Raw genomic sequence first — 24,570 nt, forward strand, 5'->3', positions numbered from 1 at the left:
AGTAGGGGTACGTCGCGAGAGAGGGTCCATGTGTGGGGGACACAATGGGGAGGATGTCCATGTGTTGGAGAACAGGGGTATGTGGCAAGGGAGGGTCTATGTGTTGGGGTGCAGGGGAATGGGATACATGACAGGGAGGATGCCCATGTCTTGGGGATTGGGGTAGCATGGGAGGGAATTAGCATGTGTGGGGTGCAGTGTGTGAGCATCTCTCTGGTCCGTTGCTGAGACTTGGCACCCCACTTTTGCTGGTGAACCCCACCTCAAAATATCACACAAGTGTCCCCTCTCCCAGCCCAAATACCTTGCCAGAGACAATCTTCTCGTAGATCTGAATGGGCTGGTCCGCGAAGAATGGGGGGTAACCAGCCGCCATCTCGTAGATGAGGACACCCAGAGCCCACCAGTCCACAGCCTTGTTATAACCCTGCCCAGGGAAAGCAGACCAGGGTCATGCACTGAATATTTGAGGTGTGGGGGGAAACCACCTGGTGGCCAAGGATCAGCTAGAGATCAGGCAGCAGACAGGCCCTCCCCAGCTCACCTTGCTGAGGATGATCTCGGGGGCCAGGTATTCCGGGGTCCCACACAGAGTCCAGGTTCGGCCTTTCACCCGCTTGGCAAAACCAAAATCCGTCACCTGGAGCCAAAACACAGAGAGGGGAGAAGCTGGATCAGCCCGGGGGCTGTGACAGCAGGAGGGGAAGGGAGGAAGCAGATGACTGATGTATTCTGGCCGTGTTATGTTTCTGGGGGTGTCTTGGCTTTGAGAAGGGGATGGCAACAGAGAGAGACTTAGATAGGCAGGAGGTCACTGCAGGGAGCCAGGAGCCAGCGCTGGGATGGGGACGGGAAGGAGTGGGAGGGGGCGGCAGCATCACCTCGATGTAGCCCTGCTGGTCTATCAGGAGATTCTCTGGCTTCAGGTCTCGGTAGATGAGATCCAGCGAGTGCAGATACTCGAAGGTCAGGACGATCTGAGCAGCGTAGAACCGGGCGTGAGGTTCACTGCAATGAGGTGGGAGGAGAACGTGGGCATCCCGGGCCAGATCCGCCCCCTCTCAGCCAGCCTAGCACCCTCGGCCCCCTGCCGCCCCCACCTTCACCTTCCTTATAGATCCCCAGGCAAGATGCCCCAAACCTTCTAGGCCTGGTGGCCCCATCTGCCCTAGCGCACACATCCCACCCACCATTGCTAGACCCCTGACTCCATTCAGCCTGGCAACCCAGGGCAAGTCCCTCCCAGACCAGCATCTCCCCGCTAGCCTCAACACACACACACACAGGGACCCCCAGCTCCATCCAGCCTGGCCTCATCTAGCCCTGGCATCCCTGCCACTGACTGTGGCTAGTGCTGGCAGAAGACCTCAGCAGCTCTCCCCATGGGGAATCCCTTCCTGACCAGCCCAGCTGGGGATCAGGTCACACCCTGCAGCAGGAGGATCAAAGCCAGCGTCGCTGCAGATGCTGCTAGTGGATAAAAGGTCTAGTTCTCTACTGAACTCAATCCCAAATTTACAGCTGTGGAAACTGAGGCACAGAGTGATTCTCCCCCCTTCCCACAAGGAGTGAATGGCGGAAGCAGGAATAGGACGCAGGAGTCCCGACTCCCAGTCCTTCTGCTCTAAGTGCTAGATCCTACTGTCCTCCCTGAGCCAGGGATACAACCCAGGAGTCTAACCGCCACCCAGCTCTAACCATTAGCAACACTGTCCCCAACATCGGCTCCCGTGGCAACACTCACCTGAACCTCCCGATCCGCCGTAGGTGGGAGAACATCTCCCCGCCCGGGATGTATTCCATCACCATGTACAGATTGGAGTTATCCTAGAAGGAAATGCAGCAGAAACTGAGTGCAAGGCATGGAGCCACTCCGGCCCCCCGTCAGTGCCTGTGACACCGGGATGAAGCTGCTCACCACACCCCTGCTCCTTTATTAGCCCCGTCCTTTTTAGGGCACTAACCCCACATGCCCCAAGGGAGCCTGATGCAGTGGCCTGGCTTCCCCATAGCACACAATGCAGTGCACCCGCTGTCTGGGCGATAACAGCCTACTACTGCCACCAGCTGTAGGTCCCAGGCACACACCTGCAGTGGGAGTTGCTGCACAGACGCGGCTGGGGAACAGACTCACTAATGAGAGGGCGCAAGCTTTATTTGTTTGGAGTATTTCGTACTAGAGCCCTAGAAAATTCAACCCCTCCCCTCCTCTGGTTTAGGGGCAGGGATGGGCGGGGACAAGATGGATTTCCCAGTTGCGACGTCTATGATCAAAGGGGAAACCCAACGTGCCGCTAGGTCGGACACCCCAAAAGAGCAGAAGCAGGAAGTGAAACTTGTTAAAAGCAGAGTGTGAAATTGACCAGGCTGGCTCCATCCTCTCTCAGGGCTGCAAAGTCAAAGAGCAGCCTCCGAAGTAACTCCGCTGAGCCCAACAAAGCCATTCCGCTAGTGAGACCCGACCCGGCTCAGTGATGAGAACATGAGCACTAAGCACCCGCGCATGCGGAGACCACTGCCCCTGCCCTCCAGCCCAGTGTCAGTTTCCAGCTAGCCCTGGAAAGAGGGTCCAGAGCTAAGCAGGACTCAAGTTTCACTCTATAAACTGGGGTCCAAAAGGAAGTTCTTGGAACCAGGTCCAGGACACAGCCCAATATCAGACCTCAACACCCTGCCAATGACACCGGGCAGAAGCTGGAGACCCAGGACGACCTGATCCTGACTGGCCAGCAGGGAAAGTTCACCTGCCTTATTTGGAGTGATGGGCATTGTATGTGTCGTGTATATATTCTGTCTGGTAACTGTTAATAAATTGAGGTTAAGGATATTACGGTGTGAGGCTCTTTCACTGGGAAAAGACCCAGAGAACCCACAGAGTGTGAGGTGATGTCCTGAACCCAGGGAGGGTGAGGGTGGGTGCTTAAATTAAGGGGGTTACGCCTTGAGCCCCAGGACCAGGGCAAAGGTGGTGCCCTCGAGCATACGGGGAACAATGCCTGAACCCTGGGGTACCCTAAGGGGATGAAGGGAGCTCAGTCCATCCTTGGTCTCCCTGCTCAGGCAGTTCTGGTCTGCATGACACAGGCCTTCCTGACCCTCTACCATCTAGACAGGCCCCAACGCCCTAGTAGTACCTTGATGGGGCCCAGTCAGCATGTACAAGGACAGACTCCTAGCTCAGTGGGGTAAATCCAGAGCAGCCGCATTGATTTCAATGACGTTCTCCCACAGTTACACCCGCGGATTCAGCCACGGGGTATTTATTTTACGCTGTTGTAGGAGAAGCGATTGGCTCAGCGAGCCAGCCTGTGTGACAGCAGCCGCTGGCCCCAGTGCCACTGTGTCACCCGAGAGCTACACAGCCCAGCCCCACGCAGCTGGCACGGAGCAGGTGGGATATTTCTATTATAGCAGCTTCCGTGGACAAGGAGCCAGAGATCAAAGCTATTTAACCCTGGGATGATGAGGAGCCCCAAGAAAATGACTCTGCCAGCACTGCCTGCTAACACGCCCTTCACCCTAGCCTCCAGGCTCCCGCAGGAGCTGCAATTTATCCTGCAGCCTCCTCTGAGCTGACGACTCTTCCTCGCTACAACCCACTAACCACAGGCTTACAGACGAGGAGACGGGTCTCTCTTCAGAGCCAGCCCCTCTTTAATCAGGCCAGCCACAGCTCTAAGGAACAACTACCTTTGCTCTCCCCCCTACACACAGGGTGTAGCTCACAGGCCCCAAGATCCAGGTTCAGGGAAGAGGGTCCAAGCCGCATCACCAGGGGCCTGAATTTTAGCTTTCACAGAAACTCCATCAGGAGGAAACGATCCCACATGATGGTTTCAAAGTCTCCACAAAGCCAATTTTGCATGAAGTTAAGTTAGGACTTCCTCTGAGACTCCCCTGCAAGCCAAACCTCATGCCCTAGGGCCAGCGCACAGGAGCCAGAAACTGAAACTGACTAGGAACGAAAGCAAAACTGACCCGGTTGCGGGGGGAAGTATCACTGTTCAAAACCTGGAGTCAAAAGCAGAACAGAAGAGAGTGAAAAAGGGGAATGATCCAAACTGATTTTTCTTAGCTCCAAACCTGATCCCAGAAGTCACACCAGGAAGGTTTGTTCTCAGGATACAAGAGATGCAGACTTCGACCCCTTCAGCACAACTTTGGTTTTAAATAGGAAACAAATCAAGGGGATTGTGAGAGTCGGGGGGGGGGGGGGGGAAGAAGAGACAGCCCAGGGCCGGGCTGGCAAGCGAAGGACACCTACTTTGAAAGAATACTCTAGCTTGACGAGGAATGGAAAGTTGACGGCCTGGAGGATCCGTTTCTCGTTGAGGGTGTGCTCAATTTGTTTCAACTTCACTACCTGGAGAGAAAAGGAAGTAGCAACATCAGATCTTCCTCTGCTGGCGCAGCACCCCCTACGCCTCCCACTCCCCTCTCCGGCGTCCCCACACAGGGTTCAGCCCCAAATCCCTCCCCTACACTGGGGAGTCCACGGCCCCAGGGCAGATCTTTGTGGCAGCTCCCAGTGTCTCACCTTCTGTTTATCCAGGATCTTCATGGCATAGTGATTCCCGGTCTCTTTGTGTTTCACCAGCATCACCCTCCCAAATGAGCCCGTGCCCAGGGTCTTGATTCGATCAAACTGATCCAAACTGGCCGTGTTCTGGAAGGGGGAAAACAAATCTGACTGGGGGGGGGAGGAGGGGAGCAGACAGACAGACTGGTTCTGGGGGCGTCAGGAAGGCATCTGCTCATGACAGTGGGATTTGTACAGCAAGACTGGAGGGGTCTTTAATGACCACAAGGGGGTCAGAGCTTTGGTTTTTATAGCTCACCAGAATGGCAGCCCCCACAGGGTCATCACTGACTGTGATGGGAGAGCGCCCCCTACTGAGCCCGCCACTCCCTGCAGCACAGCACCCCCTAGCCCCGCACTGGGGTTGTTCTTGAGAACATCCATATGAAGTACATGTCACATTTCACCACCTGAGGGCACCAAAGGAAACCACTACAGTTTTAAGGAGACACTGACAAGGGACTCCCTGCTCCTTGGGCAGAACCAAACTCCAGTTCCAGACAGGCGACCCGCCCACCTCCATTCAGTGGGGCTGGCGGGGGCGGGGCTGGGAGTCAGGACTCCTGGGTTCTAGCCCTTGGTCTGTGAGGAGAGGGAGTGAAGTGTAGTGGTCAGAGGGCAGGAGACTAGGAGTCAAAAGCTCTCTTCCTAGTTCTGCCACCAACTTCCTATACCCATGACCAAGTCCCTTTCCCCTCTGGGCCTCAGTTTCCCCATCTGTGCCATGGCGTTAATGATACAGGGTGTGCGGGAGGACTAGCAAAGTGACAGTGCTGCAGAGGGACCAGCAGCTCTGCCTCAGGAATTACCCACAACCACCCCAGGTGGGATTTCCAGCGGGGACAGACCCAGGGCACTGGGGCACTGCGCTGAAGCATAGGCAGCAAATGGGGGCCCTTTGGCTCCCAGGGGGGTTGTGCTAACAGGGACCCTGTTCAATCTGGTGCTGGGCTGGGCTGGACGACCGCGCTGGAGCCTTGGAAGGAGGATGGGGGAGGGGGAGACAGGCTGGATCAGGAGGAGTCCCACATGGTTAGTGTCCCCCTCCCACAGCAGAGTGGAGTGGAACCTACAGAGTTCTTGGCCCTCCAGCTACCAGAGGGCTGGTTGGGGAAGGGGGGAGGGAAGAGCAACATGGTCCACTCAGCCCCACCCCCCAGGAGCAAAAACAACCTCCAGACCATCAGAGGAGGCTGTGTGGCTAGGTGGCTCAGTGATGGGGAAAGAGATCCAGGGGTGACCGCAGACTAATCAGCCTGGGGCTGCAAAGGCCTTGATTGGGCTGGGGTGGGGGGTGATCTGGGTTGGGGGCACAGTACCTGAGAGGGGCTCTCCCATTTCTTGAGGAAGTCTTCTTTGGCTTTGGCTAGGAACTCCTTCACTGTAAGGGAAAGAGAGAGGGAGCAGCATGAGGAGTCAGGAGAGGGGGGCATTCAGCCTGGTGGACAGAGCTCCCATTTCAGCCCCCCCCCCCCCACACACGAAAAAGCACGCAGTCAGAAAGCAGGTGAGGATTTTACCGGGATGCTGATGCCAGACTGGATACAAAGGGTGGCTCAGCTGGGGATTGGCTAGAGAGAGGTCCATGTTGGGGAGCTCCTGCAACATCCCCACCCCTGTGCTTTCCTCTGGACACACCGAACAACCTCGTCAGGGAGGGCTAATGCAGCCCTCAGCGCCCAGCAAGGGGATGCACTTGTGCCTCTATCCCCCCGCTGAACATGTCACTTGGGGTGCCTGGTCCACGCCCCTCGACACAGAACCTGCACCCCACAAGGAGACACTCGTACAACCCTCCAGTCAAAGGACGTTAAGATGCGTGGATCACATTGCCCTAATGGGAGGATATGGGATCTACTACTGCTGCCAGCAAAGGGGGGTGAAGGGGAAGGAGATTCCCCCTTAGCTCAAAGGGCAGAGGCCTGTGTGTAGCCTTCTCTCAACCATGCAGGCCTCACAGATCAATGACACCAACAGCCCACAAGGGGGTGCTCCGTGCACACACACAGAGCTGCAGAAGGCAGCCGTGAAAGTTGCAAACCCCACTTGGGCTTTGCCCACAATGGGGTTAAAACAACCTGCCACAGCCTCCACAGCAGCAGCCTGGGACCAGCCAAGTGTCCCGCTCTCTGGCATCCAGCCAGGTGATCCTTCCTTCACCAGCCGGGCTCCCTGTCCTTGCTGCCAGATCCCAGAACCATGGGAGGGAGGAAGCGGGATGGGGGTTGGAGCAATCTGCAGCATCTGGAGGGATATTTGGTACCGAGAGCCCCTTTTATCTTCGCTGCCTCCTGCTGCTCCCAACAGGGACAAGTCCCGCAGCTCTTAACAGTGCAAGAGACGCCCACGGGATTGGAATGGCTGCAGCAGCAAGGCCAAGCACAGAGCAGCAGCAGGGGGTGGCTTTGAGCCCAGAGCTCCCCCCTGCCCCCACCATCACAGGCAAGTCTCCCCCACACTGGAGGTGTATAAAGTTAACTGCCTCCCCCAGGGATCATTGGTGCAGAGATGCCAGGGAGGGGACAAGCTCAAAGCCTAGATCCAGATGTGGGTGCTGCAGTTCTTGGGGGTCACAGATGCTCAACCCAGGAGTCAACTCCCTGCCGGCCCACTCTCTCCACTACAACCCACTCCCTTCCCAGAGCTGGGGACAGAACCCCAGGAGCCCCCCCACTTTAATCGCTAAATAGCAACACTTCTGTGGAAACCCAGCATCACCGCGCTCTAGTCCTGTCATCCCTGCCCTAAAGAAAGGGCTGAGAAATGGGCCAGGCGAGGGCCTGAAATGCACCAGCGAAGCAGGACATCCTACAGATGTGACTGATTCACTGCTGGAGGGAAGGAGACCAAGATTACGGGGATTCCCCTGATCCCACAGGACAGGGCAGGGCAGCCCTGAAAGGGTTCTGGGGATCACCTATTTGCTGGCTAACTACCCCCGCCCATCCTCCCTTCACCCTCTAGTCCCCACAGCCCATCTCCTGTGGAGCCCCACAGAGCGGGATTGAATTCACATCTGCTTCCCCCCAGACGCTCAGTCTGTCTGACCTACTTTCACTTTGTCTCCTACTCTCTCTGGACTATTTATAGAAACAGGCTTGGCTCACCAGCCACTGTCTCCCACCATCGATCCCAGCCCCAAGGGGGCGGGGAAGAGGGATCCTTGCATGGACACGGGACAGAGAAGACAATTTCCTGCACTCTCCTGGCCGTACCTTACAGAACTAAGTTTAAGTAGCTTAGGAGTTCATTGTATTACAAAGGCAGGCGGTTATGTATTATTGTGGGACTGTATGTGACGTCTCCGATGGAAACCCAGGGAAGGGTTATGGGCTTTGAGGGACCATCTGAAACTATGGGGCCTTTTAAAGTTAAGTACATTTCCCAGGAAATCTCTAAGGGGAGGGGTATGCAAACGTAACGCCTCTGTTATGCAAAACCTCAGCCGCTGGAAGCCGCTCCCTGAGGAGAAACCCACTGCCTGTGAGTTACCTGGCTGGAAGCGGGGTGATCTTTGGAAAGCTTATTAGCAGGCGTGCTGGTTCTTTGCTGGTTTTTAAGAGGTTTTCCCTGCAATGCTTTTACCGTAAGAATCAATGTGCTTGCTAACAGCTGTGTGGTACCTTATACCCCTGGAGACTGGGCTGTTTGTAGCCTCTGAGGAAGGAGGGAAAAGCAGGCCGGCTGAGGCAGTCTGGCTTGCTGGGGAACTCACAGTGTAGGCAGGGAGCTGTGCAGCCTGGAAATCCCCAGGGCAGGAAGGAGAGAGATGCAGGTCTCTGCCCAAGAGAGGTGATGACTGGGAGCCAGAAGCCTAAGTGGCTTCCCTGGCTGGACCATGAGGGGCAAATACAGGTGCAGTTGCCCTGACCTGCAACACCCCTCCCCCCACTGTTCTTCCCTGGCATCATCCACACCAGATCAATGCCTTGGGAGGGGAGATCAGCCATTCTGCCTTCTTCTGGAGGTCTAGGAAGACTTGTGAGGCTCTGCTAATCAGTTACATAAACTGGGGGCAGCCCCAGACAGTGATGGAGGAATCTTCTCTGCACCACCAGCCTCTAATTCACTTGGCCCAACACCAATAATTTGTTCCCTTTTTGGGCCTGTCTCATCTTAGAGTCTCGTTCTCTCTCTTCAGGGCCCTGGGCCTGGGCCAGGGACCCCTAGAGTGGAAAGATCTGGGATGGGGATTGTGGCTGACAGCCCCACTCCTCAAGTCCCACGGCACTTTCTACCACCCAGGTGTAGCTCATCTGTGAGAGAGACAGAGCTTCTTTGGGAGCCCATCCAAGAGGGTGGAACTGATTGCCACAGGATCTAAGGATCATCTCAGACTTCCCCACCTCTTCCTCCTAGTGCTATGTGCTAAACACAACGCAGCACAGGCATATAAAAAGAGACCCTACCAAAACCAACACCTCCACTGCACACACAGCTCTCCCCCTGGTGAAAGTACAGAACCCAGGCACAAGGAGTCCTCGGTTGCAATCAATATCTCTGGGGGCTACTGTAATTAAAAACCGTTTAACGAGCAGCCAATTCAAATTTGGCCTCCAAAAATGTAAGTTTTGGTTAACCCCCATCCCCCAATGCTGTCTAAAAACAAATCCTGAAATATTCCAATTATTTTTAAACTAAGTCCCACTTGAAACAGACGAAGGGTCCCTCACCCCTCTTGCAGCTGAGAGAGCCCTAGAGTGAAATCTACTTTCAGCAGGAGTGAAATTGATACGACTGAGATCTCCTCTGCTAAGCAGACAGACTTACCTATCTCAGGGTTTTATACGGATGCCCAGCTCCCTAGTATATGAGCAAAAGCAATAGCGGGAATAGGGTAACATTTTCCAAAGGGCTTATAGGCTTTAGGAGCCTGCATGCCATTGACGGTAACTCGTAAATAGTAAATGGCAAACTGGATTTTTAAAATCCTCTCGTTTTAATAACCCCAAGATTTTGTAGCCTTTCCTTTCCAACTCAGTGGCCTTTCAGCTGAGAGAGCCCCTTTAAAGACCCATGAACACATTTCTATTCATGTCAGTTTTGTCAGGTGGCACGAATCTGGCATATGAAACTAATTGACTGTGTCTAATTACACAATAGACTAACAAACTGACCTGTGCAAGGAAAAGCACCAGTGGATATTGGCTAATGGAGACATTTTCATACCGCTAATCTTTTGTACCACCTTTCAAAGAACTTAGCAAAACCTTAAGTTCCTTAGACCTTCAAGGAGGTAGGTACTATTTCCTTTTTTATGGGAAGGGAAACTGAGGCAGGGAGATGTGACCTTGCCCACTGTTGCACAGGAAGTGGAAGAATTGAGAAGAGCACCAAGAGTCCTGACTCTTAGGAATAGAGCCCAGGAGTTCTGATTCTCAGTCCCCTGCTCTAACCACTAGATCCCACTCTTCATCCCAGAGCCAGGAATCCCAACTCCCATTCCTTACTCTGACCGCTAGACTGCACTCTTGCTTATCACAATGCATCCAGGTCTCTTGTACCTGATGCAGCAGCACGAGGTATTATTCGAATACCTGGGACAGGGATCAACACTGGTAGACAAAGGAAAATGTATGAGAAGGTCGGACCACTTAGGACCTCAGATCCAGTTAACAAAGCCATTCTCTGCGGAATGGAAATCAGCGCCTGATTCAAAGCTCAGCAGGGCTCAGCACCAGGGTTCTAGGGATCTGTAATTAGGAGAGATCAGAGTTATCTGGAAAAGAGCTGAGTCTCCTAATCAGAGGGCAGACTGCTCTTAAAGAGACATGACAAGTTTTAGGCCCAATATTTGTGATTACAGAAACCTAACGCACGCCAGCTTGTGGGTAGCACTTTCCAACCTCATGCTTCACCTTCGAGCCTCTGCCTTTCAAACCAAGTCAAGTTCTCAGTCCCCATCTTCAAGGTTTCCATGGCCTGTGCCATGGGGGATCTAAATGAGCGTATGACTTTGACAGAAAGATAAGGCTGACAACTCTACTTGCTCGGTACAATGGCACTTTCCACCACGGTGAAGTTCAGCTGTGCAGGAGACAGAGTTTCCTCCAGGTCTGGTTGCAGACTGTGGAATTACCTGCCACATGAACCAGGGACCATCCCAAATCCAGACCCATTTCTTTGACCTACGGAACCTCAAAAACTATAAGACACTCCACTGCCTCACTTCTCCTTCAAGGGAGGAGATGAGAGAACAAGCCACATGACAGATGTGAAGTCACATCATTTAATACACAACTGGAAGGCATTCAGATACTGCGGTGATAAGAGCGGAATAACAACCTAGAGAGGAGAGATTAGGCTTGTTTCTGAAATCCCATTGCAGGATCAGGGCCAGGTGCGTAAGAAAAACAACTGAGTTGCACAAGGCCAGGGTTACAAAACGTTACACAACTTTCCCCCTATTTGACAAAATAGGGGGGCTGGTTTGACAAAACTTTGAAGTCCCTACCCCCAAAACCAGTGTTGGGCCCCCAGCCTCTGCAAATCAACACAGGAGAAATCAGAAACAAAGTGAAATTGACTAATCGAATTTCACCACGCCCCAGAGGCACAAAGAGCATGAATGGTGAGAGCAGATTAGAGGTTTACAGGGACTGGTCACCTTGGAATGCAGCCAGAATTTAAAAGCAGGCTCATTCCCCCTGCCATTTGGAGTGTAACTGACAGGGGGTCAGGACTCCTGAAGGCAAAGCTTCCACAGCAGCCAATACTAAGTGGTCACTAAAAGGATCATTTCATCCGCCACCAAAATGCAGCCACCTCTGGGGTGAAACAGGGCAGCTGTTTCAGGACACTGTACAACAGTAAAGAGATCCTGAAACTACAGGCGAAAACTCAGGGAGGGAGAATGGCACCGGGGTTAACACCCACACAGATTCCGCCCTTGCGTGCCCGAGCGATGATTGTCCGATAGGAACAAATGTGCTGACAGCTCCCCCATGGGCTTGTTCCACTCCCCTCCATCCTCCCTCTTAGCCAAGCATCATCACCTGCCATCATGGATTTAGATTTTAAGCCCTTTGAGGCCTGTTCCCCCAGGCCACTAGATGCACGTTAGCAACCTGCCTCAGCCCCACTTTCCACATTGGATGCCATTTCTAGCCACGGGAGGGTTTCCACTGGGATGACGCCTGACCAGGATGGGGGGAGGGGCGGCACGGGGCAAGCTGCAAGCACCACAGGAAAGAACCATCACTAGTGCAGCCCCAGGCCTTATTCTGATTCCAGCTACATCCCGCCCATCTCATGCCCCCAGCTGCTCCAGATCCCGATCTCCCAAAGTGTAAACTCCATCTTACCTGGGCAGAACCGAGGAGAATCCACCCCCTCCCCATCCCTCCAGTGCTGGTGGCTGAAGGGTTAAACCCAGAGCTTCCCTACCACTAAGGACTCACTGTCTCTCTCTGGTGAGCACCAAGCAGGTTCCAAAACAAACTGGTTTATTTCCTTTAATGAGCCCAGTGGGGAAAGAGGCCCAAGGGGGCAGGTGATGGGGCTGGAGCGTAAGCGATCCAGGGCCTGGCTCCTGATGCGAAGGATCTAATGAAGATCTACATTACAACCCGGTCTGGTGCACGTGGTCCGCGTTACACCCAGCACCCTGCTAACGATTGCAGGGGCCAGTGCACGACTGTCCTGCCTCTCGCTCGGGCTGGGGAACAGAGCTGAGTACTGAGACCTTCACTACAGTGATCGGGGTGGACAGGCCAGGTGGCTGTGGGAGCCAGGGATACGGAGCCCTGAACCCCGACATCCTCCTGCTGGATGGCCGCTGGGCGCAACGAGCTGCCAGGTTTTCACCTCCCATGGGGATTGGTTACAATGATGTCAAGCCTATGATTCGATGGCACCGACAGGCCCCCACCAGGCCTGGCCGCATTGAGCTAGGTGCTGTACAAACAGAAGCCACGCTCCCTGCCCCAAAGAGATCACAACGGCAAGATCACAGCCAAGGCTGCTAGTAGAAACTGGCATAGAGAAGCAGCGCAGCCTAGCAGGTAGGGTTCTAACCTTGGGCAAGTCACTGCCTCGCTCCAGGGCTCTGTTTCCCCTCCCCACTCAGGTCTATTTAGACTCTGCACTCTTCAGGGTAGGGACTGTCTCTGACTGGAAGTATGTACAGCACCCTGCACGATGGGGCCCTGAGCTCAGTCAGGGCCTAAGAGCAACCGTAATGTAACCACATGCAGGTAGAGGTGAGGGTTCAGGTCTCAAAGGGTTAAAGCAAATTTCAAACGAGCTGACCATTGACCAGAACTGGCTTGTGCTTTGTGATTTCCCCCGAGCCACAACCCAGAAGGGCAGGGAAAATCTGGGTGACAGCAGAATTCATCTCCTGCCTTTAAGAGACATGGGTTTAACTGCAGCTCAGGTCACAGAGCCAGTGCGAAGCCTAGCACAAGCCGCTGGTCTCTGGTGGGGAGAGGCCTCGGGCCCAGAATAGCAGGGGGAGCAGTGGGTTGGGAGGAAGGGGGCACGGCAGAGCTGTGGGGGAGTGGGGGCAGGATCACCGTGTGCCTGCTGTGAGTCATCAGCTCCCCTTTGCAGAGAGGAAGGAAGTACAGACCCTGGCACTTCAAGCCATCAGGGATACTAAGGGAGGGGAGATGACCACACACCCTGCCTGGGATCCCCTCCCCCAAAGCCCCCCTTTACCGTCCATGCTGTGACCCACGGAGGCCGCCGGCTGTGGTTATGAGGTCATGGCAGGCAGAGAGGGAGGTCTGGCCTGGCGCCTCATGGGGGACTTTGTCCCAGGCAGCAGGAGCAAACACAACCTCTGCTTCGACCCCGGCTTCTCCGGCGAGCCGAGGAGAGACCCGAGCCAGCACAGGGCCCAGGGCAGCTCCAGGGTATGTCTCTGGCACCACCACTCCCTCGGCTGCATCGGAGGGGCCGGGTTTATGCCAGGCTGGAGGGCCCCATCGCGGTGTCCGGATCTTCCGGTGACAGGTGCCTTCAAGCCCCCTTGGCGCAGGGGGTCTGTGCCCGTTAGCGCCTATTGCCCCTGGATACAGCAGTGTCCGCCCCCAAGGTCAGCCTTGCCCCGGACTCCTGGGTTCCTGTTTGCCGCTAGAGGTGGATCTGCCAGTGCTGCCAATCCCACTTGCCTGGGGATGGAGGCAGCAACGAGGCGAGGGCAACGCCCCAAAGTGTCCCTTCACCGCCCCGGTATGTAGGGCAGCTGGTTCCAGAAAGCAGCGCCTGCCGCCAGCCCTTCCATGGGTTCTGAGCTCTGGGCGTGAGGACGCACATCCAGGGAGGGGGTGGGGAGGACAGGGACAGAGCTGATCACATGGTGGAGGGAGACAACGTTCACACAGCGATGCTCCAGGGGTCTATTTATAAATAACAACTGCAGCTTCCCCACCCCACCCACACTGGTCTAACTGGGTTCTTAGCCAATACCCCATCACCCATAATCCCTTGGGGCATCTGGACACTGCCCTGATCCACTCCTGGAGGAGGAAGAGAGGATCCCCCAACTCCTCCCCCACACCACTTCAGCCGCCTCACTGTAACTCCCTATCCCCCTATGAGCTGTGAAAGCCCGTCTCTATCCCCCCACCCTGAGGATCTCAAAGCAGAACTCCCATGGCATACAATCAACCCCAGTTTACAGGTGGGAAAACTGAGGCAGAGAGAAGGGAAGGAATCTTGCTGAAGGTCCCATGGCAGAACAGTGGCAAAAAGGGAACAGAACCCAGGAGTCCTGGTTCTCCACACCTTCGCTAAGCAATACACCACCCCTCCCTGCCTCGTGCTGGGAATAGAACCCAGGAGTCTTAGCTCTAAGCCCCCCGCCCCTTTCCTGCTCTAACTCAGTAGATCATCCTCCTCGTGGCCGCAATAGGGCACCCCACAAAGCAGGGATGCTAAACAGGGATCCCTTATCCAGGGAACTGGACACAGTATTGCCACTGCCAAGCTGGCACTACATGGTGTCGCCACTAGGGGTCCCCCCTAAATTCTGGCCTGGAGTGGCAGGGAAGACATACCTGACATAACCCCACTACTCTCCACACACAAACACCTCTGACCCCAGTTGGGAGGGCCTAGCCGGCCAAGTGGGGGTGGGAGATGGAGCCCAGGGGCCAGCCGGCCTAGCTGGGGGCAGGGTAGGGGTTAGGCTCTGCTTTTACTGGGGCTGGAACGCACCCACTTTGCAGAGGCTAAACCCTTGTGTGCCGACAGTCCCCCAAGGCCTTCCCACAATTCCCCTGCAGGGCAGACAAGTTCTCCCGTGATGGCCAGGGAAAGAATCTGAGCATCTCAGCACAAAGAGCCCTGGGATTTTTCCCCGAAACAAGTGCAGAGCCAGTGAGGACAGTTACTCAGACAGGGCTTTGCAGACCCACCCGTAGGCTCTCAGGAGCTGGCTTAGCCCTGAGAAACTTGCCACTGATCAGCGCAAGACCAAAGCTAGCCAGGTCCAGAGGGAGTCCAAAGGGTTGTGACAGCCACCGTTTTGGTCAACACCAAGGACTGAACCAGGGAACTGCGGAGCTAAAGGCCGGAGTCTTTACAGCTTTCCATCACAGCCAGGCTCTGCAGCTGGGGCAGGAACAGACTCGCAGCATCTATGGGTCAGGGACACACAACACACACTAGGTTACACTCTCCCCTCCTCCCCCAAGGGAGCATGGGCCAGGGTGGTTAAAAGCTCCAGCGGATGCCACAAAAGCCAAATGCCTCCTGCTGCCTGGCTGTCCCCGGGTATGTAACTGTACCCTCATGCCAAGAGATAAGGTCAAAGACATGACTTGAAATCCCTTCCTGCCCCCTCTCCTTCATACATTCGCTCATCCCTAAACACATTCATTATATACACGTGGGACTCATGGCAGCCACCTCAGAGGTGGGTCATGGCAGCTGGTCAACAACGCACAGCAATGCTGCATGGGGACTGCTCCCCCAGCACCAAAATGCAGCTGCTTAACAGGCACATTGCGGTGCAGAAGAGTGAAGGATCCAACACACTGGGGGGTGGACTTCAGAGGAGGTGGCGTACCCTTAACCACGCTGGCATTTTTATTGTGGGACCTGCTCCTGCGCCCAGTGAGGTAACGGCCAAGAGCACTCAGGAGGCCTGACTGACTGTGTGAGTTCAAGTCATTTTCCAGCTCTGTAAACTGGGGCTGAGGATTGTGCTGGGGGGCGGAGTTCATTCACAAAGGTGCTTACAAGTTCCTTGGCGGGAGGCTGGCGAACATCATGAAGGATGGGCTGGCCACCGTGGCCACCTGGACTAGTCAATCCGAGGACTGGCAATCCCAGCACTGGGCATCATGCCACCTCCTGCATTTCTGACGAGAAGCCCGACTTTCTCAACTCTGAGATATTGCCAGGATCTTTTCCCTCCTTGGCAAACGCCGCCCGGATCCCCGCATCCAGAGAGCGCCAGGCTATAGCCGGATCCTGCACGGAGCTCCTGGAGTTTCCGATCCCGATGCCAGCACGCTGCCTCACCCCCACCGCCCGCTATCGGAACAGATGAAGGACAGAACTTTTGCCCCAGGGCTGGAAGCTGATGCAGCAGCAGCAGCCCTGATCGATTTCCCAGTGGCCAGATTTAATGCCACACTCAGTGAACACAGCTCTGAAGCTGATCCATGAGCGTGAGGGGAGAAGCCAAAGCTAAAAGCTGGAGAGAGCCCCGCCCTCTTTGATCAATCCCTTGCCCAGCTGTACCTCGGCTGCAGATCACGCTGGGAGGCAGTGTCAGGCTGGCTAAGGAGGGGAAGCTGCTTTCTGCTGCTCTCAGACAAGGGAAGCAGCAGCAAAGGCTCTGGCAGGGGAAGGGGAGACTGGAATAGCGTAAGGGGAAATTCCTCCGCCACCAGCCAGAGATTGGATAGCCAGAAGGGCCATTGCCCGCAAGGGAAAGGCTGGAGGCTCTCTCCCTCTGAATGCTTAATACCGGAACAATCCTGTACTGTCCCTCAGTACAGATACCCTGTACTGCCCCTGCTCCGACCACTAGACTCTGCTCTCCCTGAGCTGGAACAGAACCCAGGAGTCCTGATTCCTTCAGCCCTACTCTAACCATTAGACAACACTCGCCGCCCAGAGCCAGGGACAGAACGCAGGAGCCCTGCCTCCCAGCCTCTCACCACTACGACCAATACAGATGCAGGTGGGTGAATTTCTCTAGCCTTAGAATCTGGGCCAGCACTCCCCTCGCAGAGCTGGGAATGGAACCCAGGAGTCCTGGCTCTCAGGCTACGGCTTGAGGGAACTCTCTCAATGTCCCTACACAGCTGTTGCGAGGACCCAATGTCATCTACACCCTAATTCTGTGGCACCCCCCAGCCCAGCCACCAGCTCAAGTGCAAAACCTCTGCTATTGGCTGCTGCGCTGCCTGGCGCAGGGGGGACAGAACCAGGGCCCTCGAGAGATAAAAGCAGGGGCTGCTCCAGCTTGAGCTAAAGAGCCCCGGCTCGGCCGGTAAGATTCAGATCCTCAGCACATCAGACACAGACAGGGAACCCCTCACGCATGCTCATCAGTCAGTTACACGGGCCCTGCAGAAAACAGTGAAGCCAGATACGAGAGCCTTCCCCCTCTCCCCTGGCCCCAAGACCGGCTCCACTGATCCTGGCTAGTGCCCCCTCCCGGTGACACACAGCAAAGCAGCCATCATTTGTATTCACACAGCATCTGGCCTCCCAGCCCATCACAAAGCTAGCGACAGACAAGCTGTATGCAGGGATGCTGAGCTGCAGCCACCTCTGGGGTGGAACATGCCAGCGGGTGACCCCGGAATGGCAGGAGCAGGGGTTAAGGAGGCAGAAGGGAGACAGGCGAGCTGGGGCCGGGGCCGACCCTGGGCGTAGCCTGTGAATAGCCTGGGTCACAGCACCATTGGCTTCGCATCAGCCCCCAGCACCGGAGTCCATATTGAGAGGGGAGAGCACCACCCTGCAGCACAGCGCCCCCTGGCACCAAGGTGGGGCACTGGGCTCAGCACTGATGGAGGGGAGAGAGCAGCCCCCACGCTGCTCCCTGCAGCACAGCGCCCTCTGGTGCCGCACTGGAGCACTGGTGTGAGCGCCGCCTACCGAGCTCCCAGCCTGGAGCACAGCGCCCCCTAGTGCAGCACTGCTTGCGAGGCGCAGTGACCCCCTGCAACTCAGCACCCCCGAGCTGCACGCTGGGACATAAGCGTCAGCCCCCAACCCCTGCGGCACGCTGCAGTTCCTAGGAGAGCTCCCAGGCATGGCGGTTCGGAAACCCAACTTCCTCCTCAACCCCCACAGAGCATCCAGCTTCCCGCTGGCTTGAATAGTCACCACCAAGGCAACAGACCAGCGTGCTTTGCCACCTGCGGGCGAGGAAGAGGCCATCGCAGGCAGAAAGGGGTTAACGCCAAGAAGCAGAGTCTCAGTTACCCAAGGTCAGAGAGCAGCCAGCTCTGTTTCAGATGGTTAAAACGCCTCCTCTCAGCTAGAGTCCTGTGAGCTTCCCCCACCACCACCACCACAGCTCCACCTGGCTGCAGCGGAGAAACAGAGCACAGACCAGGAGGGTCAGCTCGTGGGGGGAGCGAGGGGGCTGCACATCTTTACTACGCGGATCCTAGGTGGGAATCAGGCTCCAGGTCAGCAGAGCAATTTATTCTAACTCCAGGGCACTTTGAGATGCAAACTGGTTTCACGCAGCAGCTGCTGGCCCGGGTCCTAGTGCGAATTGCCCCGATTTCTAGTGCCAGTCCAGTAGCAGCCTCAGATGAGGAGGGAGCAGGGTCTGGCACCAGGGGTCCCTCGTCCCAGCCACCGGCAGGGTCCCTCCAGGGCAGACAGCGCAGGGATGGCAGCCCTGTTGGGGTTCTCAGCTGGGAGGGCCAGGGCTGCTGATCTAGTGTGAAATTAACCGAAGCCTGGATGTCTGAGACAAAGAGGCGGGCAGGAACCTGCAGAGGGAGATTTGGTTGCGACTGGGCAGTGATCTATGAGGAGTCTCCTGACCTCCAGCCAGTCAACAGTTACTCCAGATCGCAGCTGGATGGGCGACTGTGATGTAACTAACACACAGAGAGTCCATCCCCTTTAACAGGCAGCAGCTAGCAAAGAAGGCAACACCCCCAAAGGGCCCCTCCTACTCCCTCCTGGAGGTTTCCAGTCCCAGCATGGGCTTGCTAATGCTGATGCTCCACCCAGAAGCTTCCACAGCGCTGCCCCCAACGAGAAGCCTGATGCCTTAGAATTATAGAATATCAGGGTTGGAAGGGACTTCAGGAGGTCATCTAGTCCAACCCCCTGCTCAAAGCAGGACCAATCCCCAGTTTCTGCCCCAGATCCCCTAAATGGCCCCCTCAAGGATTGAACTCACAACCCTGGGTTCAGCAGGCCAATGCTCAAACCACTGAGCTATCCCTCCCCCCGCCTTGCTCTGCTGGGTCAGATAAGAAGACAGAGGCAGTGCCAACCAGTGGATCAGACCCTGGCCTGGGAATCAGGAGACCTGGGTTCGAGTCCTGGCTCTGCCACGGACTTGCCATGAGACCCTGGAGATGTTGCCTTGTGCCTCAGGTTCCCCATTCGTATGCTGGGGATGATAGCCCTGCTCACAGGCAAGCTGTAAGGATAAATGCATTGACTGAGGTGCTCAGATGCTACAGAGATGGGCCCTCAGAAGTGCCTGAGATCAAGAGAATAAACCCAGGAGTCCTGGCACTCAGCCCCCCTGCTCTAACCAATAGACCCCACTGCCCTCCCTGAGCCAGGGAGAGAACCCAGGAGTCCTGACTCCTGGTGCTACCAAACTGTGGCATATAGTTAGTTCTTACTCACTGGGCTAACTTGCCCCCCGCGCCATGCCCGCCGGATCTGGGGGCAGCACTCGGAAGGCCGAGACAGCAGAGGGTTAAAGGTGCCGGAGAAGCTGCTGGCACCAGGTGCTTTACAATCTGCTATTTTAATCCTGGCTGCCCTGCCAAGCACTATTGTTACAGCCTTGTCTGAACATCCAGAGGGGGCCTGGGATTGGCAGGAGGCCAGAGGTAGCTCATCCCCCACATCCCCCCTCCCCTCCCCCACCGAGCTAGCCCAGAGCCCCCAGTAGAGGGAGCAGAGCTGCTTAGGGTCATGTGGGGACTTCCAGATCCCCCATGGGAATCCCACCCACCCAAAACTACAGCCCGGGCCACGGAGTGGGGATGTGACCTCGACCCAAGCGGCTGTGCAGTTAATTCAAGAGTATGAGCTGATCAACGCCCAGGTAACACTTGACAGGCTGCAAATAGGGAGCTGGGAGTGGGGGGTTCATCTCTGATAGTCACAGCTGGGGAGAAGAAGAATAAAAGGAAGGAATGAGGGAAAGAAAGAGGGAGCGTGAAAGAGAAGGAGGAAGTGAAAGTGGATGAGAAGGAAAGAGAGCCAGGATGTCAGAGAGGAAGTGTAAGTGACATGAGAGGGCACAAATCTGTCCCAGCAGCACAGGGAAGTAGCCATGACTCTCCCACAGAGGGGAGCCAGTGGGTCCTTGTGCCACTCAGGGCAAAGGGATCCGAGTGCCCAGCCTCCCACCCACACCAAAGATCTGCAGCGATCAAGAACCAGGCGTCTGGCCTGCAGCTTCCCAGGTGCAGTGGGGGGAACGGGAGGGGCCACACACCAGGGACTGGCCTTTGGAATGGAGGGAGAGTGGGAATAGAGAGGGGAAGAAAGACAGAGAGGGAGTAATGAGGAAGAGAAGAATCCACAGACCCCACTCCCTTCCCAGAGCTGGGGACAGAACCCAGGAGTCCTGACGTCCAGGCCCTGCTCTAACCATTAAACCAGTATGGAAGATCGGGAGCCAGGTCTCCTGGGTTCCATAGCCAGCTCCGCCCCCAAGTCTGCAAGTCTTTTGGCAAGTCACTTCCCCTCCGTGCACGTCAGTTTCCCCCCATCACAAAACAAAGATAATCTCTCCCTTCGGAGGGGTTGTGTGTGTGTGGGATTAGCTACCATCGGCAGAACAGCGAGAGCCGATGGACCAGCACACACCGCACGAACTCTGGCCCGGCGCAGACATTCAGGGAGGAGAGAAGTCACACTCGGTTGGCGGGTTCAGCCCTCCTGACATAAGAGCTGCCATCTCCAGAGCCCACGTCCCACCCCACGCCTCCACGGCGCCATCATCAGCTCCTCAGCATGGCAAGAGGCTCGCGTGGCTGGCGCAACACGGCTGATGGCTCAGGAGCGACAGGAAGACGAGTCCCTTGATGTCAAGCTGCTGCCAGCGGTGACTGGGAACCGAGAGCTCCTAAGGCCTCATCCGCTGAGTGAGCTTCCCCCTCACCTCGACCCTGCCCCGCTGGGAACCTTTCCAGGGGGGAGCTGGGCAGACCAGACTCAATCCGTGGTCTCTCCACAGAAGCCACCACAAACTTCAATGGCACCTACATCACAGGGACACCCCCCACTCCCCGCATCCCCACTAGGACTCAGATGCTGCATCACTTTTCCCCAGCACTGAATCACGGCAGCCCTACCCCCTGGGATCTGGGGCTGCACGTGGTCCTACCAACAGGGCTCCCATCCCAACTCACTCTGCTCATTCCAGGTGGCAGTGTGCTCGGACACACGGGCCATCTCGCTGCTGGCCAGGGCCCCCGCCTCGCTGCGTGGCCCCCAGTAGAAGATCCGCCCAGCCAGGCTCTCCAGCTTCTGAAGTGGTGACATCTTAGCGCCTTTGTTCCTGCTGGGGTTGGGGCAGGTCATTTCTGCTCCATGGCTCATGTTTCCCTTCATTTATTTATCTCCCTCCTTCCCCGGCCCTCACAACCAGAGTCAATGCGAAGCTCGGACCTGATCCAGGAATCCTCCAGCCTTGGCCATTTCCCAGCAGCGGAGAAGACAGCAGGATCAGGGACTAGAGGGGCAGCCCCAAGCCTCAGCAAAACTCCTCCACTCCCGACAGAGACAGGGGGCTTGAGCTGATTGCTCTCGACTTCTAACCACTCTTGACTTCTAACCGGGAGAGAGAATTTCCATCCAACAGCTCCCCCGCCCTGCAGCAGCCCCAGAGCGTGGCTGTCAACTCAGAGACCTGCACACGACTCTTCAGAGCCAGCCAGTCACATCCATGCACACTCCTCCCTGCCTTTTGCTCAAGGCGGGGAAGACCCAGGGACTTGGAAACTGTATCTTCTCTCCCACCTCTGTCCGGAGAATTGGCTTCCCTGGTGGAGGGAAGGGAGCTGTAGTCAGGGAGTCTGGTCACTTACGCAGCCAGCCAAGTCAGTTTCACTTCCTGGAGGGTGAGCGGAGGACAGATTCTGCTTCAGAACTGCTGGGACGGGTCTTCCAGAACAACAGACAGTGGCAAGGGGAAACATCAACACAGTAGGGCTTAAAACAGCGCCCTGGGTCTCCGCTCCTCTCAAATCCTTGGGCCGAAAGCAGCGTGAGAGGCTCCCTCTGGCTTCACTGCTGATCCTGCATGCACTGGGGGGCAGACCCCTGGAAAAAACACCATCCTACAAGTACAGTGCCCCCTGGGCCAAGCCACTGGGGCTGCAAAAGAAATCGGGGGGCTTCGGGTGGGCTTGTAGCTCACCTGAGGCCTGAGTCAGAGGGGTGCAGGTCCTTAAATCCACTGCTGGGGGCCCCGCTCGCAGAGATGAACAGCAGGGGGTTGCAACACATCAAAGGTGGCTCTCCAAGTGGCGTTCAAAGAGACCCACATTCGGAAACCCTCAACGGCACCCTGCAACAGCACTCCAGGGAGTAGATCTCGAAGCATGGGTTTGACTCTCGTGCCACGCAGTCCCAGGCAGTACTGACCACCGGTAGGGGAGGGACCCAGGACTAGTCACCTGGAGGTTTCTTTACTTTGCCTTTCCCAAACAAGCGCTGCTGTGCTCCTTGACCTTGGGAGCGGGAAGCCACTGTCAGCGGAAACCAAAGAGAGCCGGGTAGCGCTCCGGGGGAGAAGCAAGAGGGTGGGATGGGAAAGGAGGAGGCCCTTCCTTGCGAGTCTCAATTTCCAAACAGCTGGGGTCTGCAGAGACCAGGACTTTGCAGGCAGGAGGGAATCCGGAAAGGAAGCTGCTCACCATGGGTGCAACAGATAAGGGGGCTACTGTGTGAGCCCCCCAAAGGCACGGAGGAGGTGATGGACCAGCCGTCCAAACAAGTGCACCCACAGGAAGAGCTGGATCCAGAACTGGAAGTCAAAATCTGAGCTTTCCTCAATCCCACGAAGGTCACTGGGTCTGAGCTCCATGCCGCCGCCCCCGGTGATGCAGACCTCGGCTCCTGGCTGCCGGGATTCTGATTCAGGCTGCCCTCCTTATCTACGCCACCCAAGGCTCCCCCATGGCTGCACAGCTTCCAACCGGACCTCTGGGACCCTTTGGGGGGGGGGGGGAAGCGGGATCTCCAGGGGAGAAATGTCTGGACGGTAGCAGGGTGGGAAGCAGCCGGCTTCGCTCCTGTCGCTTCCCAGGCTCAGGGCTCAGCCTGCCCCGGTGAGGAGCGCGCTAGGTATTGTTTCAGAAAGCGCCCCATGGGAGCAGCCTCAAAGGGGGAGGGAGAGCCAGGGCTGGGCACACCGCCAGGTTCACATGAAGCCCTTAAAGGCGTCGGCTCCCTGCTCCACTTCTGCTCTCAGCTGCTCCATCAGCTGCCGCAGCTAGCCACTGGGCGACCAGCACTCCCCGGGAATCTCGGCACACGGACCCATGCGGCAGGACAGGAGAGTGAAATCATAACATTCACCCTGGATCCCATGGAACCTGGCCCGGCAACTCAGACCATCATGGCCAACTCCCTGATCTCAGGAAGGGAGGGAAGAAGGGGAGGATCTTCAGGATCTCTAGGGCAGCAGTTCAAACGCAGTCCAATGTGAAATTAATTTGGCAGGTCTCAGTCCAATTCCCAGAGGGAGAGACCGCCCCATCACAGAATTATCCTAACTCCCAGCCCCCCTGTTTAAACACACACCCCAGCCCCCACTCACTGCATAAGAGGAAGGGCCATGTTCGCTGCACCTTTCCTTTCTGGTGAGAGAGGCTGGTGAGGGGCAGATTATCTTCTGGGCTCCCATTCAAGCCCCTTTCAGGCCTTACAGGCATGGGACTGGGGGTGGGCTGGGGTCTCGCCACAGTTCCCAGATGGGAGGGAGATGGTTTTGTGATGGGGACGCCCATCCCTCTGGGAATTGGACTGACACCTGTCAAACACCTTTCACATTGCAGTGGGTTTGAGCGGGGCTACTAGGACTCAGGACTCCCGGATTGGAGGGCTGAGAGTCTGATCTTCCTGACTCATCTGGTCTTTGTCAATACAGCCAGCTGGGGCAGCTGAGGACAGTGCTGCTCCCGCGTGCAACACGACCGGCTTATTTGAGCTGCGTCTGGGTGAACGGAAGCCTTGACGTTGACCAGCCAACAAGAGCAGATCAGCTGAGCAGCTGGGCGGGAAGGTCTCCACCAGCTGCTGCAAGCTCAGCACCCCGGGGGTGGGTCTTGAGACAGCCCCTCCTACCTGGGACCTGTGCTGGAGCTCCCCCCATCGATATAAGGCCTAAAAGGGGGTTTATTGGAAGCCACTCTCCATGGAAGAGATTGGAGCAGGCCATCAGTGCCTGTCCTCCAGAGCTGGAGCCTAAACCCCCTTCCATGGAACCCGGGGTATTCAAGCTGTTCAGGTCAGAACAATTCCATTGCCAGCCCCGTCTGAAGGCACCAGCAGAGGGAATTAACTGGGTGATCAGTGTGGGGGTAACAGATATGTAGCTGAGTCCGCACTCCTGAGGGGCTGCCCCCCGCCCCCACGTGCCAATCCGACAGGCTGGCGAGAGCGACGCCGAAAGGGTTAACCTTGTGTAGGTGCAGCTTTGGCAGCACCAGGGGAATTTTCTGCCATCTCAGGTGGCGGGTCCCGCAGGCTCAGCACGAAAGGTTTAAAATATTCCAGCGTGCTCACTAAAAATCATCTGCCTGCAGCCAGCAACGAGCAGCAGCAGGAGGGACAAACGGGCACAGCAGATGGCA

At 56.3% G+C, this 24,570-nt stretch overlaps 1 protein-coding gene across 1 annotated transcript in view; it reads right to left on the reverse strand.

Moving 5' to 3' along the window:
- LOC140900709 (cAMP-dependent protein kinase catalytic subunit alpha) overlaps positions 1-24,570 on the reverse strand; it is a 45,505-nt gene that overhangs the window by 4,288 nt on the left and 16,647 nt on the right. The window contains exons 2-8 of the mRNA XM_073318385.2: positions 5,899-5,960; positions 4,538-4,666; positions 4,265-4,363; positions 1,745-1,827; positions 882-1,008; positions 545-640; positions 305-427 (exon numbers count right to left, since the gene is read on the reverse strand). Of these exons, the coding sequence (XP_073174486.1) occupies positions 305-427; positions 545-640; positions 882-1,008; positions 1,745-1,827; positions 4,265-4,363; positions 4,538-4,666; positions 5,899-5,960 (719 nt within the window). The remainder of the gene's footprint in view (positions 1-304; positions 428-544; positions 641-881; positions 1,009-1,744; positions 1,828-4,264; positions 4,364-4,537; positions 4,667-5,898; positions 5,961-24,570) is intronic.

Source organism: Lepidochelys kempii, chromosome 20 (genome assembly GCF_965140285.1).
Source record: "Lepidochelys kempii isolate rLepKem1 chromosome 20, rLepKem1.hap1, whole genome shotgun sequence".
Classification (NCBI taxonomy): Eukaryota; Metazoa; Chordata; order Testudines; family Cheloniidae; genus Lepidochelys; species Lepidochelys kempii.